General features: G+C 39.1%; 1 protein-coding gene across 1 annotated transcript in view; it reads left to right on the forward strand.

The window, feature by feature from the left end:
* The window catches only part of DNAH9 (dynein axonemal heavy chain 9), a gene marked incomplete at both ends in the record, with an annotated part of 237,237 nt that overhangs the window by 158,273 nt on the left and 60,337 nt on the right, over positions 1 to 18,627 (forward strand). Inside the window, 5 exons of the mRNA XM_083352326.1 lie at positions 4,696 to 4,931; positions 7,984 to 8,106; positions 9,125 to 9,329; positions 13,968 to 14,132; positions 15,537 to 15,677. Of these exons, the coding sequence (XP_083208452.1) occupies positions 4,696 to 4,931; positions 7,984 to 8,106; positions 9,125 to 9,329; positions 13,968 to 14,132; positions 15,537 to 15,677 (870 nt within the window). The remainder of the gene's footprint in view (positions 1 to 4,695; positions 4,932 to 7,983; positions 8,107 to 9,124; positions 9,330 to 13,967; positions 14,133 to 15,536; positions 15,678 to 18,627) is intronic.

Raw genomic sequence — 18,627 nt, forward strand, 5'->3', positions numbered from 1 at the left:
TTTCTTTATATATTTCCTTTCTCTTTTTTTACTATATTTTTTCTTTCTTTTCTATTTTTCTTTTCTGTATTATTCTTTCATGCCTCTTCTTTTTCTTTTTATCCTTTATTTATTTAGTGTGTATTAGCTTTTACCTTTGCAATTCTAATTTTTAATAAAATTACTATTTTAACATGTTGTTATTGCAGTGAGCAATCACGTCTTGATTGAAAAGATATGAAAGACCATTAATGACTCTTAGTCCCTAATTCTCTAGCAGTGCTTGAATGGCTTCAATGTGGACTGGCATGTAGGACTTGCATCTTCTCAGAACTGTGAATATTGCCTTGCAGCAGAACAGCAGATGTGTGAATGTGTTAATTACATTCTTCTAAAAAGAAACTTGTAATCATAATCAAATCCTTCTTTACCAAGTTGTCAGATTTGTCTGCTTCAGGCTTCGTTCTTTGAGGTTTCTATGTCATTGACCCCTTCATGGATTACTGCCTTGTTGTGGCGAAGGGGCTTGCATAATTCAATGAAGCTATGAGCTATGCCATGCAGGGCCACCCAAGACAGACAGGTCATAGCAGAGAGTTCTGACAAAACGTGATCCACTGGAGAAGGAAATGGCAACCCACTCCAGTATCTTTGCCATGAAAACCCTATGGACAGTACCAAAAGGCAAAATGATATGACGCTGGAAGATGAGCCCCTCAGGTCGGAAGGCGTCCAATATGCTACTGGGGAAGAGCAGAGGGCTAGTACTAGTAGCCCCAGAAAGAATGAAGTGAGTGGGCCAAAGCTGAAAGGACGCTCAGCTGTGGATGTATCTGGTGGTGAAAGGAAAGTCCGATGCTGTAAAGATTTTTTCTCCATAGGAACCTGGAATGTAAAATCCATGAATCAAGGAAAGCTGGACGTGGTCAAACAAGAGATGACAAGACTGAACATCGACATCTTAGGAATCAGCAAACTAAAATGGACAGGAATGGGTGAATTTAATTCAGATGACCATCAGGTATACTACTGCGGGCAAGAATCCCTCAGAAGAAATGGAGTAGCCTTCATAATCAATAAAAAAGTAGGAAAAGCAATACTGGGATACAATCCCCAAAATGACAGAATGATCTCAGTTCAAATCCAAGGCAAACCATTCAATATCATAGTAGTCCAAGTCTATGCCCCAACCACTGATGCTGAAGAGGATGAAATTGACCGGTTCTATGAAGCCCCACAGCACCTTATAGAGCTAACACCAAAAAATGTTGTCCTTATCATCATGGGAGATTGGAATGCTAAAGTAGGGAGCCAAAAGATAACCGGAATAACAGGCAAGTTTGGCCTTGGAGTACAAAATGAAGCAGGGCACAGGCCGATAGAATTTTGTCAAGAGAATACGATGGTCATAGCAAACACTCTTTTCCAACAACCCAAGAGACGGCTCTACACATGGACATCACCAGACGGTCAACACAGAAATCAGATTGACTATGTGCTCTGCAGCCAAAGATGGAGAAGCTCTATACAGTCAGCAAAAACAAGACCAGGAGCTGACTGTGGCTCAGACCATGAGCTTCTTGTTGCAAAGTTTACGCTTAAACTGAAGAAAGTAGGGAAAAGCACTAGGCCACTCAGGTATGAATTAAATCATATCCCTGTTGAATATACAGTAGAGGTGACAAATAGATTTAAGGAATTAGATCTGATAGACAGAGTGCCTGAAGAACTATGGACAGAGGTTCGCAACATTGTACAACAGGTAGCAACCAAAACCATCCCAAAGAAAAAGAAATGCAAGAAAGCAAAATGGCTGTCTGAGGAAGCTTTGCAAATAGCTGAGGAAAGGAGGGAAGTGAAAGGCAAGGGAGAAAAAGATACGCCCAATTGAATGCAGAATTCCAGAGAATAGCTAGAAGAGATAAGAATGCCTTCTTAAATGAACAGTGCAAAGAAATAGAAGAAAACAATAGAATAGGGAGGACCAGAGATCTCTTCAAGAAAATGGGACAGATGAAGGGAACGTTTCATGCAAAAATGGGCATGATAAAGGACCATAATGGCAGGGACCTAACAGAGGCTGAAGAGATTAAGAAGAGGTGGCAAAATTACACAGAAGAACTATACAAGAATGAGCTTAACGTCCCTGATAACCATGATGAGGTGGTCACTGACCTCGAGCCACACATCCTAGAATGTGAAGCGAAGTGGGCCTTAGATAAGCTGAGCAACAACAAAGCTAGTGGAGGTGACACTATTGCAGCTGAGCTATTCAAATCTTAAAAGATGATGCAGTAAAAGTGCTACACTCAATTTGCCAGCAAATTTGGAAAACTCAACAGCGGCCACAGGATTGAAAAAAATCAGTTTACATTCCAATTCCAAAGAAAGGCAGTGCCAAAGAATGTTCAAACTATCGCACCATTGCACTCATTTCACATGCTAGTAAAGTTATGCTTAAAATCCTGCAAGCTAGACTCCAGCAGTATGTGGATCGAGAACTACCAGAAGTACAGGCAGGATTTCGAAGAGGCAGAGGAACTAGAGATCAAATTGCCAACATATGCTGGATCATGGAGAAAGCTAGGGAATTCCAGAAAAACATCTACTTCTGCTTCATTGACTATGCTAAAGCCTTTGATTGTGTGGATCACAACAAACTGTGGGAAGTTCTTAAAGAGATCATCTCTATACCAGACCATCTTATTTGTCTCTTGAGAAACCTATATGCGGGTCAAGAAGCAATAGTGAGAACTGGACACGGAACCACTGATTGGTTCAAAATTTGGAAAGGAGTCTGGCAAGGCTGTATATTGTTGCCCTGCCTATTTAACTTACCAGAGCACATCATGAGAAAGGTAGGGCTAGATGAATCAAAATTTGGAATTAAGATTGCCGGGAGAAATATCAACAACCTAAGATATGCAGATGATACCACTCTAATGGCAGAAAGTGAAGAAGAACTAAAGAGACTCTTGTTGTGGGTGAAGAAGGAGAGTGCAAAAGTTAGGTTGAAACTTAACATTAAGAAAACCAAGATCATGGCATCCGGCCCTCTCGATTCCTGGCAAATTTCTCCTGGAAGAAATGGAGGTAGTGACAGATTTTATTTTCCTGGGCTCCAAGATCACCGCAGATGGGGACTGTAGCCAAGAAATTAAAAGACGCTTGCTCCTGGGGAGGAAAGCAATGACAAATCTAGACATCACACTAAAAAGCAGAGACATCACCCTGTCAACAAAAGTGCGTATAGTCAAGGCTATGGTCTTCCCAGTTGCAATGTATGGCAGTGAAAGTTGGACCATAAGAAAGGCCGAGCGCCAAAGAATTGAGGCCTTTGAACTCTGGTGCTGGAGAAGACTCCTGCGAGTCCCTTGGACTGCAAGGCGATCAAACCTGTCAGTCCTAGAGGAGATCAACCCTGAGTGCTTTTTAAAAGGCCAGATCCTAAAGTTGAAATTCAAATACTTTGGCCACCTAATGAGAAGGAAGGACTCACTGGAGAAGAGCCTAATGCTGGGAAAGATTGAAGGCAATAGAAGAAGGGGACGACAGAGAATGAGGTGGCTGGATGGAGTCACTGAAGCAGTAGGCGTGAGCTTAAATGGACTCCAGAAGATGGTAGAGGACAGGAAGGCCTGGAGGAATGTTGTCCATGGGGTCGTGATGGGTCGGACACGACTTCGCAGCTAACAACAACAATGCCATTGACTGGTATCTCTTACATAAAGGCAAAAGAAGAGGGCGTTGGTTGCCTCCAGCCCGTTGACTCTTGATATATCTGTAAAAAGTTAGTATACAGCTATACAGTACACACTAACTTTCAGCTCACCTATATTTTAATTAAAATTGAAAAATACAAGATACCATTGGAATAAGAGAAAAATAGTCTAATTACTTCCCTTTGGAAGTTGATTCCAAGGGCAACCTGTCAAGGCTTTCCATGAAGCCATTGCCACTGAATTTCCCCCATTGCTCAAGGCAGAAGCAGCATGTGGAGCAATTCATCCTGTGCTTCTTCTAACCATTGAAAACATACATTCCCTCAGCCCCAAATTGGATCCGATGACAAATCTGAATAAATGGCCTACAGCTCATGAAAATTTGTGCCTTTTAATAAAATTCTTTAGCTGGAAAAGGTGCTACCAAATTCTTGATTTTTTTTTTTTTGCCACCATAAAGTAACAGGGTCCCCTCTTACAATCTCAGACCTCAAAGCTGGCCGCTGGCATTGTAAAATATTATTGCCAAAAGCTGGAAACAAGGTCAGAGGTGCAATTAGATCCCAACTTGCAAGGACAGGTAACATAAATCTGCTGGTACATAAATTGTATATTTGACCCTATTGTTGCAGTTATCTATTAAGAGCAAAGAATATTGTCATCTTTGTTGTTGGAATGACAATATCAGGGACCTATGTTACTCCCAGGTATTTCAGAGTTCTTAGCACTCTCAAAAGAAAAAGTATGAGTATTTCTTGAGGGAAGAAGTCACGGCAAGTCTCTACTATATTCTGTTTCCTTGGAATAATAAGAAAAAGAAATCTATCATTCTTAGATAAAGGTCACTAAAAGAGTGCTTTCCTGACCATTGCTATTTTCAGTGTCTTGGATTACGTTTTCCATTATTACCAGGTCACATGTGCTTTTTTGTGCATAGTTGCAATGCAGAGTCATAACCCATTGGCTGTAGGTGATAATGCTTTGATTGCTCCAGGTTGCAATTCCTGTCACTCCCTCTTTGGACCCTCTGAAGATGCTCACTGATGATGCTGACATAGCAGCTTGGCAAAATGAAGGTTTACCAGCTGACCGCATGTCTGCTGAAAATGCTACCATTCTGACCAACTGTGAGCGCTGGCCACTCATGGTTGACCCCCAGCTGCAGGGCATCAAGTGGATAAAAGCCAAGCATGGAGAAGACCTCAGAGTGACTCGGATTGGCCAGAAAGGGTAAGCAGACACGATTAAACAAAATGGCAAGAAAATAATGGATGTGTTCAATAGTAGCCTCATATCTGGGTGTCACGTGTGTGATGTATGTCTTTCAGATTGTGGGAGCCAACTGTATTTTAAGAAAAAGCTCTCCAATTTGACGCTATTTCAAACTTTTGGGCATTAACTGGATTTGTTTACTATCAGAATGACAGAAATTTCTGATTAAATGGGGAGGAACTTTGTAGAACTTGTCATGGTTGCTATAGAAACCTGAAACTGAACGGAGAATGAGAAGAAGGTACCAGCACACTGTACGTCAGAGTGCAGTTTTAAGTGCCAGTGATTTAATCTCTGTTCTATTCTTTTCGTAATTCAGTTAAAGGAATAGAAGGATCCAGGCTTCTGTGAGAAGAGGATCTTCCAGACTGTGCTTTTGTGAGTTCTCAAAAGGAAGTTCATTAGTGTGAGGATAGAAGTAATACATTGGTCCCCTGCTTAGAAGATCACCTAATGAATTATCTTGGAGAAGATTTAAAAAGAATTCAAAGAGAGCAAGCTTGTAGGGCTGGCTGTTTTTATCTCATCTTCTTGTTACGTCCTAATGAAGAGGCCTGCCTTAGATGCATTGTCACAGATTTTAAAAATGCTGAAATCCAGACCTTTTTATAGTTCTTAATTTTTATTTAGCCAGCGCTGGTAATTTTGCTTACAGGTTTTGTTGCTGTGAGTTTAGCTGGATATTAGATAGATCTGTATCAGTCTAGAAAAATATTTTTGCCCTGGATTTCTCATGATTTTGGGATATCCCCGTCTTTCAAACAGTGCATGTTGTTATACCTTATCAGAGAAACTCAAGATTAATGCTGTTCTTGTAACAGATAGGGTAAGCTAGACAATGCTGTGATAGGATAAATTAGATTTTATTAATATAAACACTGATTGAAATAAGTATACTAGTCAAACTCAAATCAAAAAACAAAGAAAGATTAAAATATTTACTACTATTTGTATGCTTTGCAAATCTGGAGAAAGCTCTAAGCAGGTTCCAAAAGAATACAAACTTTCAAGCAAAATCAGGAATAAAACAAATATATGGCTACAACATTATGTAAAACCATAAACAACAAAACTGCTTCAAAAGAGTAATACAGCAAATGTATTAATTAATTTACTATTTATTACACTTGTGTACTACCCAACTCACAATGACTCTAGGCAGTTAACAAAATAAAAATAGAAAAACATAACAATAAAATAATAGTGCAATAAAGACAAACAAAACAAGGCATAACTAGGCAATAATGAGAGACTTATCCATACTACTCAGAAAGGACTTCAACCACCTTAGCCAAAAGTCTTGACAAAGAACCAGATCTTCAAGGTCCTTTAAAACACTAGCAGGGTGGGGAACCATCCAGATCTTGAAGAAGAACCTCATTCTAGAGGACAGGCATTACAACTGAGTTTTGTGCATCTCAACAGATGGTACATTTAATTGAAGGAACCTGGATCATGCCAATCCTGGAAGATCAAATTGGCCAGTAAGATGCTGTTGGAGATAGATAGTGTCTCAAGTAACCAGCCCTAAACTCAATTACTACTGCTTAGACTTTGCCAAAAAGGCTAATCAATATGACTCTGTTTCTTAGTTTAGCATATAGTGGAATGAAGTAGTATCTAACATGAGGAAGTACATACACACATTAACAGATAAAATGTTTAATTTAAATAAAGTGTCTATTGGCATAACCATTCAAAGATGAAACATGCATTTGTGCATCAAATATGAATATGCTATATGTTAGATCTTCAATGTTTCTCATTCAGGACAAAGGATTACCACCACAAAGTGGAAATGCTTAATTCAAAGAACCAGTGTAGATTTTAAAACAAGTTAAAGAATATATACTACACAATCTACAAAAATAAAAACTCCCAGTAGGAAGATGAAGTCATAGAAATTAACTAGTCAACTCACATATTTTTGATAATATACATTCAAGTAAATCATTCCACTGTTTAAAAATCATTTAATACATTGCCATATTTGATTTAATAAAGCCTACTAAGGGGTAAGGAAAAAAAACTGGAATAGGAATAGCAATCTAGTTGTTATCAATTGAGAGAGAATTGTTAAATCAACATAGATCAGATTCCAAGGACATCAAGAGGATGTTGACTTGAAAAGGCAGGAGAAAAAAAATCTAGAACTTAAACCTTGGAGCATAAGTTTTCGGGATGTGTATGGCGTCTTCCTAGTCAGTAACAAAAAATGTAGTTGGTTGTACATGGGAGCCCTCTGTCTTCTGAATAAGGGATTAAGATTGGGAGATTTATAGCCAAACCTGGTATAAAGCCTGAATTTTAGTGGTTCATAATGATTAAAAGTCATAGCTGTAGAGCCATACCAAAATTCTCTCTCCTGGCTGAAATAGTTATTTATCTACAGTCACTGGTGAACTTTTTTAAACATAACCTTAGTATTCTTTCTTCAATCTCCTTGCTTAATTTAAACAGTCATGCTTCTCTTATTTATAACTATATACCTAGCCCATCAGGGTTCAGGGAAACTCAATTTGCTGTTTGGGGGGAGAGGGAGAGAATACATTAGTAGGGTAAAGCTATTTTATGTAACCTAGCATTCTCCAGGAGTGCTGGAATATTATCCTCAGAATTCCCAGGCGTCATGGAATCCAAGAATATCTGGAACTCATCTGGGGCTCATGTTATGGAAGCCTGGATTTATATGTTCTTAAAACAGATAATGCGTGGAAAAAGCTGAGGCATCTCTCTAAAAAAAGCCTTTGGCGCCAGTTACCTTCTAAGTCTCTTGAATTTGGCAAAACCCAATTTTTTGAGGAACTGAAATACTGTTCTAGCTGCTGATCCACTTTGCTTAAGTAAGAATATAACAATAAATACCTAGAGCAAGTCATTGGTCTCTCCCTTTCATAATCACTAACTCCTCCCCTTCTATGCCTTTTGTAATGACTTCATCCTTCGCTTTACTCTGGGAGTTTCTCAGAGTTTTCCTTAACATGTATTATCCTGATGCTGTATTTCTTAGGTATCTGGACATTGTGGAACAAGCTCTTGCTGCTGGGGAAGTTGTTCTGATTGAGAATTTGGAAGAATCTGTAGATCCAGTGTTAGGTCCATTGCTGGGTCGAGAGACAATAAAAAAAGGAAGGTGAGATGATAGTGAATGACATAATTCTGTGACCATCACCTTTTGAAAGATGCACATGATATCTGCTATCCTCCCCCAAGGCATGTAATATTAGGGTTCAAAAAGTTTTCTGAAGCCCTCAGAATTGATATTGTAAAACTACTTTTCACAACCATCTAATGGATAAATTTAATATTTATCTGTTTGATTTATATCCTACCTGTCATTCAGCAACTCAAACTGGTGTTCACAATCCTCCTTTCTCCTCATTTTTCTCATAGATCGTTTGAGGCTAAGAGACAGTAGTTGGCCCAAATGCTCCCAGTAAGCTCCTGTAGTCAAATACCTTAGCCCAGAATGGCACATTGATGCATTTGATTTAATTGGCATAGATCAGGGGTGTCAAACTCAATTTCATGGAGGGCTGCATCAGCATTGCGGTTGCCCTCAGGGGGCCGGGTGGGTGTGGCCAGGGTGGGCGTGGCCTACTGGGTGGGCGTGGCTAGAGTGCGTATGGCCTACTGGGTGGGCGTGGCCAGCTCTACATCGTTCGCATCAAGGGTGCCTATGGGGGCCTGGGCAGCAGTGGGACAGACCTGAGGGTCTCTGGCAGAAGGAGGGTCTCTGGGCCAGGGCCAAGGCGGTGGGGGCCGTTCCCTCACTGCTTCCAGGATGGCTTCACGGGCCACATGAAACCACTTCGCGGGCCGGATCCGGCCCCCGGGCCTTGTGTTTGACATGTCTGGCATAGATTATAGGAGCTGCTGCATAGTACATTTTATTTCTTTTCATAAAGGACAAGGAAGGTATTGCAATGGCAAATGGGCCCTCCAAATAAGTTGGACTTCAAAAGCCAGCAGGGTCTTTGGTGATTATATCTACTATATCTGGAGGACTTTTTTTATCAGGGAAAGCTGATTTAGAATGATTAATTCTCACTGCACTGTAAAATTATACGTACCTCTGGAATCTAATTAATTATCTTATAATGGCATATGGATACTGCAGGCACGAGTAATCATGCTTGATCTTCTTTCAGGTTCATTAAAATTGGAGATAAAGAATGTGAGTACAACCCCAGTTTCCGACTAATTCTTCATACAAAACTAGCAAATCCCCATTACCAACCAGAAATGCAAGCACAGAGCACCCTCATCAACTTCACTGTGACTCGAGATGGTCTAGAAGATCAGCTACTGGCAGCAGTGGTAAGCTTGGAGAGGCCTGACCTGGAAGAATTAAAGGTAACTAACAGAATCCAAGATGGACTGAATTAATCTCCTTTTGATTTTTCCAAGATTTATCCATGCTTTAAACTATTATCTGTATCTATTATCAGAGATAAGAAAAGTTAAAGTAGTACTGTGTTTCCCCGAAAATAAGACCCAACTGGAAAATAAGTCCTAGCATGACTTTTCAGGATGCTTGTAATATAACCCCACCACCAAAATAAGCCCCGGCTAAGATCGTCAGGCAGACAGATGCATTTAGTACCAAATTTTCCCGAATATAAGCCCTAACTGGAAAATAAGCCCTAACGCATCTTTTTAACACTGTATAAGACCTGGTCTTATTTTCAGGGAAACACAAGTATTTCTGCAGCGTTGGCCTCCCCACCAGTCATAAAGCTAAATAGAGCTTAGGATAAACATGTTAAATATATTTTGTGCCTAGTTATAAAAAGGTTTAATGTATATCTGGCAAACTAGAACCAGCACTTTCAATCTTGGCAATTAACGTTAAACAGATTATTAATGCAGCTTTATCCAAAGCTGGAAGCTCCTTCATCTAGTATCGAGACTATAGCTTTCAAAATTTCTACCACTGGAACTAATTTCATTCAGCAAACCAGATAAAACTGTTTTTGATGGTAGCAACATGACTCCTCCAATTAGTACACTAACTCTGCTTTTTGGAGTGTTTCTATGACACAAAGGAGATACACAAAATTACATAGTTCATGCATTTTTATGGCTTTGCTTGCCACTGATTTTTTTCCTTGACTAAATAAATGTACATATGTTGAGTCAATGAACACTTCAGCAAATGCCATTGCCTAGAGGGACGCGGTGGCTCAGTGGGTTAAGACGCTGAGCCTGTCGATCAGAAGGTTGGCAGTTTGGCGGGTTGAATCCCGAGTGTCGCGTAACAGAGTGAGCGCCTGTTACTCGTCCCAGCTTCTGCCAACCTAGCAGTTCGAAAGCACGTAAAAATGCAAGTAGAAAAATAGGGACCACTACGGTGGGAAGGTAATAGCGTTCCGTGTGCCTTTGGCGTCTAGTCATGCCGGCTACATGACCACGGAGACATCCTTGGACAAGCGCTGGCTCTTTGGCTTTGAAACAGAGATGAGCACCGTCAGAAACGGTCAGAGTCAGAAACGACTAGCACACGTGTGGGGGAACCTTTACCTTTACCTAGGTTGTAATAATGCTGAGAGATGCAGTAGAACATGCGAGGGAAACATAGAATGTCCTAAAGTGGTTACTTAAACTAATTCTCAAGCTGTGCATGAAACATTACAAACTAGAGCTGTCCACTGAATACTTTAGCAAATTGAATCATGTTTGCCAAGAATTTTTGGTTGCACTGAAAATAGTCATCCTTCTTCTTGTAGCTGAACAATATGTTGCTATTGACACATAAGGAGCCCTTGTAATACATTTGTGTATGGCACATTATCATATAATTGCTAAACAGTAGACTAGATCAACCTGCTGCCACAGACAACAGCCCCTAGAGAAGTACTCAAGATGACATAAAGATTTTCCATTCAGTGTAGCAAATCATTTCTTTTTTTCTCTCCCCATTGTCCGGCTTCTCAGGGAATATTGTGTAAGCTAAAAAATAACTAATCATAAAGTGCATTTTTTGTCCCAACACCAGGAAAAGCCAAAATCTCCAGTAACAATTATATAGTTTGTGTATTTTAAAAATGAGAAACCTTGTACAAGCTGATAAAATTAGTCTTAAAAATCCAATGTTGAGAGTATATTCCTTAGAGTAACTTGGTGAGTGAGCAGCCTTATAAATGGATCAAAGAAAGAAAGAAAGTTGGGCAAAGAAAAAGGGAAATTCTGTAATTAGTGCTTGCAGTATTTGGAGTTCATGTATGACTTACGGACAGCTCTCTCCAAATTCACAGAACAGAGAAATCAGGAGGAATTACTATATATTTGTGAAATGAAAAAGGACAGTACAAGTAGTCCTTGCGTTACGACCACAATTGAACCCAAAATTTATGTTGCTAAGTAAAACATTTGTTAAGTGAGTTTACCCCATTTTATGACTTTTCTTGCCACAGTTGTTAAGTGAATCATTGCATTTGTTAAGTTACTAACACGGTTGTTAAGTGAATCCAGATTCCCCATTTACTTTGCTTGACAGAAGGTCGCAAAAGCTGATCACATGACCCTGGGACACTGCAACTGTCATAAATATGAACCACTTGCCAAGCGTCTGAATTTTGATCATGTGACCATGGGGATGTTGCAATGGTCGTAAGTGTGAAAAACAGTCATAAGTCACTTTTTCCAACGCCGTTGTAAATTCGAATGGTCACTAAATGAACTGTTGTAAGCTGAGGACTACTTGTATTAAATAATTAAAAGGTTAAAAAGAGTAAAACATTGGGCATTGGAAGTTAAAACTATAAAATTAACAGCAGAGGGGATAAAAAGAACCAATGTGTAGATGGGATGGATGTGTAATCATATCCTAATCTACCAGCCACCTCTAAAATCAGATGCCCCCATTGGAGCCTAAAGCCCGTTGGCAGAGCCAGGTTTTCAGCCATTTGGAGGACCAAGAGGGTGGGGGCACATCTCATATAACCTGCAGTTCAACTCGCATAATGCAAGAGGATATATTCTGTGTAAAACCCTATCATGCTAGATGCACAGAAGGAAGTCCATGTTTTGGGAAGTGAGGGAGGGGTTTAAAAAAAATAATCAGGCTTCCTAATATACAGCACAGAAAGACAAATTTTCCTGCTAGATGTTTTGCCAGCCATCTACTGATCTATCCTAGAGATTGAAGGTGCAAGGTAGAGAGTTCACAATAATGAATAAGGAGTTTGGAAAGAAATGGATCACTAATGGAAAATGGAAGAAACTTTCTGTGCAGTTGGAAAAGCATAAAAACCAAAGGATTTAAGCCTCTCTTAATTTCAGCAGCACAACAGGATTTTGGGGTGTTGTTATTCGTAATGCTGCCAACTTTATTTCAGAGAATTGGCATTACTGTGGAGAAAGTTGGAAAAGACTGAGTTTACCATATTGCTCTTTTACACTATTAATACTGCAGAAAGTAACATTCTGAGGTTATGTATTAAATTTCTTATCTCATATATCATACTCCAACATGGCTATGCAAAGAAAACCAAATTCTGCTAAGTTGTGAAAAATCATTAAATCTACTGAAGAAGCAATGCTTTTCAGTTAAATTAATTACTTCTTTAAAGTAAGGAAAATAATAGCTTTATAGTTTTTGCTTTGTCTTTTTCCCCAAACAGATCTATGGTTAGCCTATGGCCTAAAGAAAAAGTTATTAATTGCTTCATCATAGTAGCTTTTCTAAGAACAGTTCTTTTTAATTAAACATTTTCAAAAACTAAAGAAGGAAACTTTTGTGTTTTAAACAAACAGCCTTTAGGCAGCCTGTTCCCACATTTCCCATATCCAAGACTTTTCCCTTCCCATCTGTAATGTCAGAATAGCTACTCTCCCTGACCAGTAAATTAGAGTTTAGGTAAGAATGGCAAACTTGCACTTGAAGTGGAGAGCAGCTCAGAGCAGCAGGAGGAAGAGGGCAATTCAGAACAAATGTTCATGGAGACTGTTGCAGGTTCCACCAAATCTTTTCTCCTAATCTCTTTCTTCTGGAGCTCCTGCTGAAAGGACAGTGCAGTGAGAAGTACATCCTCCATCCCCAAAACACCTGGAGGGGGGGGGGAGAGGAGTAAATAAACAAGTTATCATTTGAGTGAAATGCCACAGTAGAAACAAATGGAGTTTAGATTCAGTGATTGTTGATCTCTTCTCAAAGCAAAGTGATCCTTATGAGCAAATTACTGTTGATTATATGAATCACACTATCCTGCAATTGAACTGAATTGAATATTTTATTTGGCCAAGTGTGATCAGACACACAAGGGATTCGTGTCTGACACAGAAACTCTCAGCGTACATGCAAAGCATCATCATCATCATCATCATCATCATCATCATCATCATCATCAATCTTCATCCCAATAAGAGGGGTGGAGTAAAGAAGATAAGGATAAATAATAATACCACAGCCTTACTACATAGACATTAGACTTAGAAATATTTGGAATTAAGAGAGATTATGTGGTCTTTCAATTTGTTTCATCCCTAGTGCTGCTCAGTCTTTGGCACTTACAGTATTTGGGACCTAGATAATTCCTGTAGATTCTGGAAAAATTGAGCATACGATTCTAGTTTAAACTAAAATACAATACATTTTATTGCTTTCATTCAGCTGAATATGTTACATCTGTTTGTGGGTTTTACTCCTAATGGAGTAAACTGGATTGGACTGTCTCTGGAACAATCATCCTAATACAGATTTTTGGAAGTCTGGGCTGGGCCCTTGAATGGAAGTGAATGGTCTCTACAATCTTTAATATGAACTGTAATACACTATATGCTGCGTAAATGTTCTCCAATGCAGCATCTATTTAAATTTGGAAGGGTGTGCCATGTTGCATTTCATTTTCCCAAAGAGGGAGTTTCCAGCATATGATGGTTTAACGCAGGGGTCTCCAAAGATCCCTGATTTAACAAAAATCTTTGCTTTGCTTTGAAAATGATATGATGATATGTATGTACACGCACACTATATATCTCAATTTTTTACAGTCCGATCTCACAAAGCAGCAGAATGGTTACAAAATTACCTTAAAAACTTTGGAGGACAACTTGCTGTCCCGTCTCTCGTCTGCCTCAGGGAACTTTTTAGCAGATACTGCCTTAGTGGAGAATCTAGAAGTCACTAAACAAACAGCTGCAGAAATTGAAGATAAGGTAAAAATGCTAAATTGAGTTTGGTGTGTGACTGAAAACAAAAATCTATGTTAAGAGTGAGTGAATGTAAATTCTTTAAATGTTGGTACTTCTTGATAGCCAGTTTTGTTTTTAGTGATTAAGGTATCAAGCTAGAAATTGGGAAACCACGAGTTCTGGTCCTGCCTTAGGAATAAAGTCAGCAGGTAGACCTTTCTCTCAGCCCTAGGAAGGAGGCAACGGTAAACCATTTCTGAAAACCTTGCCAAAAAAACCTGTAGGGACTTGTTCAAGCAGTCTTCTAGAATCGGACATGATTCAGCATAAGAAAAAGAAAACTTATTAGTTAACCAGTGATTGTTGATAAGTATAATATATAAGGTAGATTTTTTTTCTTATTCTCTCATTTTTTAGTTTAATTTTTTATTAATCTTTTTCTTTTTTGGTTTCTATTTTTTTCCTTCAAATATTGTTTTGTTAATTGTGTATGAGTTTGTGTTGGAATATTTGTTTTTGGCAATTTATAACTAAAATTTAAAAGTAAATGAATTGGTTAAATGCATCTTGTTTGTTCTACAGCTTGGAGACAAAGTCGTGATAAAACTACAGTCTGACAAGATTTACTAAGCATTTTTGTTTTAGTTCAGATGCCTTTAATGAGCAATTTAAGAGAAATAGTAGGATCAGATGCAAAGACCATACAACTACAGCATTCTAACAAGATGTTTTTAAAGCATTTAAGTTTAATACCAAAGTGTTTTACTTGAGTTAATTCACACGCATTACATTTACTGAATTAAATTAGGAATTGAGCAGAGGCTATACAGTATGGCAGAATCCACTGAAGTTTCCATGGCCTGTATTAAGTTGACTGGAATCCAGCATCTTGGCTGCTCCCCGGCTGAAAATTTGGCTTTGAAAATTATCTATTCAATACTCATCTGACGTAGATGTTTGGCAAATATTGGCAACATCTTTCACCTGTACCACACTGAAGAGCCCTGGGAACGGGCCCTTCAGCATAAATGAGAGATGTTTCTGAGCTATTTGTGCAGAGGGTGCTTTCAAGCTTTTGGTAGCTGGAGCTCAGACATCCTCGGTGATAAAATTACATAACACCTCCATTTTAAGATATGTGAAAATTTAATATGGGCCTGGTTACGATCTTGGAAAGTGAGGGAGAATCTGATGGAAGTTAGTTCCTTGATAATTAATTTATGGGTGAAGTGATGGTTGAATGTATGTGCTCTACATCTGGAAACGTTGGGAAATTAGAAGCAGGCAGGCAAGGGGGTATGCTACACATGCTACATATACACAAATTTATCGAAAACCATGCCATTTCCATGCATACTAAGAAAATGTGTACCTACAGTAGGTGTGGCTATCTTGCCTCTTCATAGTTTTATTGTTTCTTCCTTTCAGGTCCAGGAGTCCAAGATAACAGAAACTAAGATTAATGAGGCAAGGGAACATTACCGTCCTGCAGCAGCTCGTGCTTCACTGCTATATTTCATCATGAATGACCTCAACACCATCAATCCCATGTACCAATTTTCCCTAAAGGTACAATAGTTTCATCTACAGTAAGAGTTGGCTTTCCCCCTTCTCTCTTTTTCCCCAACCCAGGCCAATTCTTCTCCAAATTTTATTTATTTAATTAATTAATTAAATTTATATGCCGCCCTTCTCCCTGAGGACTCAGGGCAGCTCACAACAATAAAAATTAAAAAACATAGAATAAAAATTTAAAAAAAAAGAATTAAACAATAAAGGGACAGATAAGGAGTCTGAGACGACAGAGGCCCACTAGCATCACATACGAGGGGCCTGGCAATCTTGCCAGTACTTGAAACATAATTGTGTACAGTAATCAGAGGTGAAAATTTCACTAAATTTTGGTAATACAAAACTGCCAAAATTTCACCGAATCTGGAAAGGTTTCAGCATTCATTGTGAAATCTTGTTTTTCTTCCATAAAATTTCATCATTTTTAAAAATTATTTTATATTTGTGCTTCATGGACATTCTGACTGACTCATAACCATTCATGTCAGCCACAAGGGCCTATTTACTCCCCCCACCCTCTCCCTTAATTAGCTTTATTAACCAGCCAACACAAAATATATCAATAGATTGAGATTGCATTTTTTAAAATGTCCTAGACCTTAGATGGTTATTTAAGGATATTCAGACCTGTGAATTATGTCATCTTTAATGGGTTCCTTTTGTGCATTATGAAAAATGTATGACAAAAAGGTTCCTGGCCTTTGTTTGTGCCATTCTTTGTGTTTTTATAATAGCCAGACTCTGAATGCGGCAGATTAAATAGTTTAAACTTTAGTAGAAATGTGCTGAATTTCACTTTATAGAAGACTAGAGAAACAAACGTTATTGCATTAAGTTTCCACCAGAGATTCAAATAGTTCTTTACAATTTTCAGTAGCTCAAGTTACAGAAAGCTCTAAGAACATTCAGTGAAAAAAACTTGTCCTATGAGTAATTTAACAATATTGCATGCCTAAACAAAATATTACTAGAAACTATTTTTAATTTTTTGCTGAGACTTTCATTCCTGTGAAACAACATTTTTCAAGGGTTAATATGGCACAGCAGGCATTTAATTTAAGAGCATGATATAGCAATTTAGAATTCAGTCTAAATTTCTTTCCCTCCATAATTGTTCTATTGTATATTCCGTTTGATGGCAGCTGATGACTTTTTTGCATGGTTTTTATTTTGCTCAGGGTTTTATTTTCTCCAGCTGTTTGCTTTTCTGGTTTTGAATATTTCAGCTTCAGCAGGAAGTATATAAGGATACTTTACATGAAAACAGCTATTGTTTTTTATTTAACATTGTTTTCTCTTGAGGGAGTATAATGCAAGGTACATAGCCTATTATAGATCATTTTGGGGAAACTTAATTACTATTCTGATTTTTGCATGTGCTATTTGTGACAAGAGGGTGAGGGTGACTCTCACCTTGGTGGACATGATGTTCTAGTGGGCGGGAGCCATAGCAGCAATACTCTTCTTCTGGATCCTGCCAGCTGAAACTCCTTGGCTGACAGGATCCACAGCATACCATATTGTGTAGTGGGTCCGACGCAAGGAAGAGACGCCAGCCGGAGTACGTGTTCAACTCTTTATTGAAGGGGGGGTAGCGTGAAGGTTACCTGGCCTCCTTAAATACCTAGCCAGGTAAGCGGACAGCCAATGGGGTTGGCCCTAGGTTTCCCGCCAAAACCGTTCAGGCCAACGCCCCCTGGTGGCTGTTGCTATGCAGGTGCCTGCATACATAACATACCACTTCTGCTGGCATGGGAGGGGTGGGTTAACCCCATTAGGGAGAGCCTGGACCCTTGCTATGCAGGGCTTTAAAGGTGGTAACCAACACTTTGAATTCTATCTGGAAGCAAACTGCAGCCAGTGCAGCTCTCATAATAGTGGTGTAACATGGGTCACCTTAATGGCCCCAAGAACTGCACATGCATCTGCATTCTGAACCTGCTGAAGCTTCTGGATACTTTTCAAGTGTAGCCATCTTGTTCAGACTCAGCTGTGTGAGCACGAGGGATTGGAAGAAGACGATCCACAACTGGCTCTGTTCAGGGACGCTAGGAGCAGGAGGCAATCTAGCAGAGCAGAACAGAGGAAGGCAATGAGAAGCCACGCCTTGGGACTGCTGATAAAAGGGGAAGTTGTGGGAGGTGTTGGTTGCTGAAGGCAACCGTTTGAAGATCTTCTGCTAGAGTCCTGGTCTGTTATTCATGTTTAACTCTTGTTTAACCTTTTGGTTTAACTCTTGTTTGAACTTTTCATTTAACTTTTGTTTGAACTCTTTGTAAATAAATTTGGTTGGTTTTTTTCCAGCCTGTTGATTATAAAAAGGGGTTGTCCCTGACATTCAAACAGGGCTGGTCGTAGGCTGGAATAGAACATTTATAAAAAGAAAACAACAGTAGAAGATAACTGTCATAAAACACAAAAGCCAAATAGCAGTGATAAAAGGCCCGAAAGAATAAATATGTTTTGAGAGCTCTCCCAATCTGCAGTAAGGAGTAGACCTGGTTTAATTCCAGAGACATATTGCATAAAGTAATCCCTGCCACCTAGAATGACAGTTCAGTTGTTGATGACAAATGTATCCATGGTGAGATCCATAAAAATTGCCCCAGTGCTAAGCTTTACTTATAGACTAAAATCCTGGGATTTGGAAGATATGAAGAGAAGAAAAAAAGGATGATTTGCTGATGGACGAAGCTGCAAGGAATTGAAAAATGAAGAGATACCAAATTATTGTGGGGAAGAACATAAGGCTGGGTGAAAAGAAGAATGGAGGGTTGAAAAGAGCAGCCAAGAAAACTAAAAACCACAAACCATCCACAGACCAAAACAGAACTCAGGCATTACAGAAACTATGATATACTGACTAGGAAGTCAATAGCTATGTAAATTAGCCTTGGAGCTCTACTATGCCTGCAAGATGTGTCTGTAAAGGAAATTTCCTACAGAA

The sequence above is a fragment of the Vipera ursinii genome (genome assembly GCF_947247035.1).
Source record: "Vipera ursinii genome assembly, chromosome: 2".
Lineage (NCBI taxonomy): Eukaryota > Metazoa > Chordata > Lepidosauria > Squamata > Viperidae > Vipera > Vipera ursinii.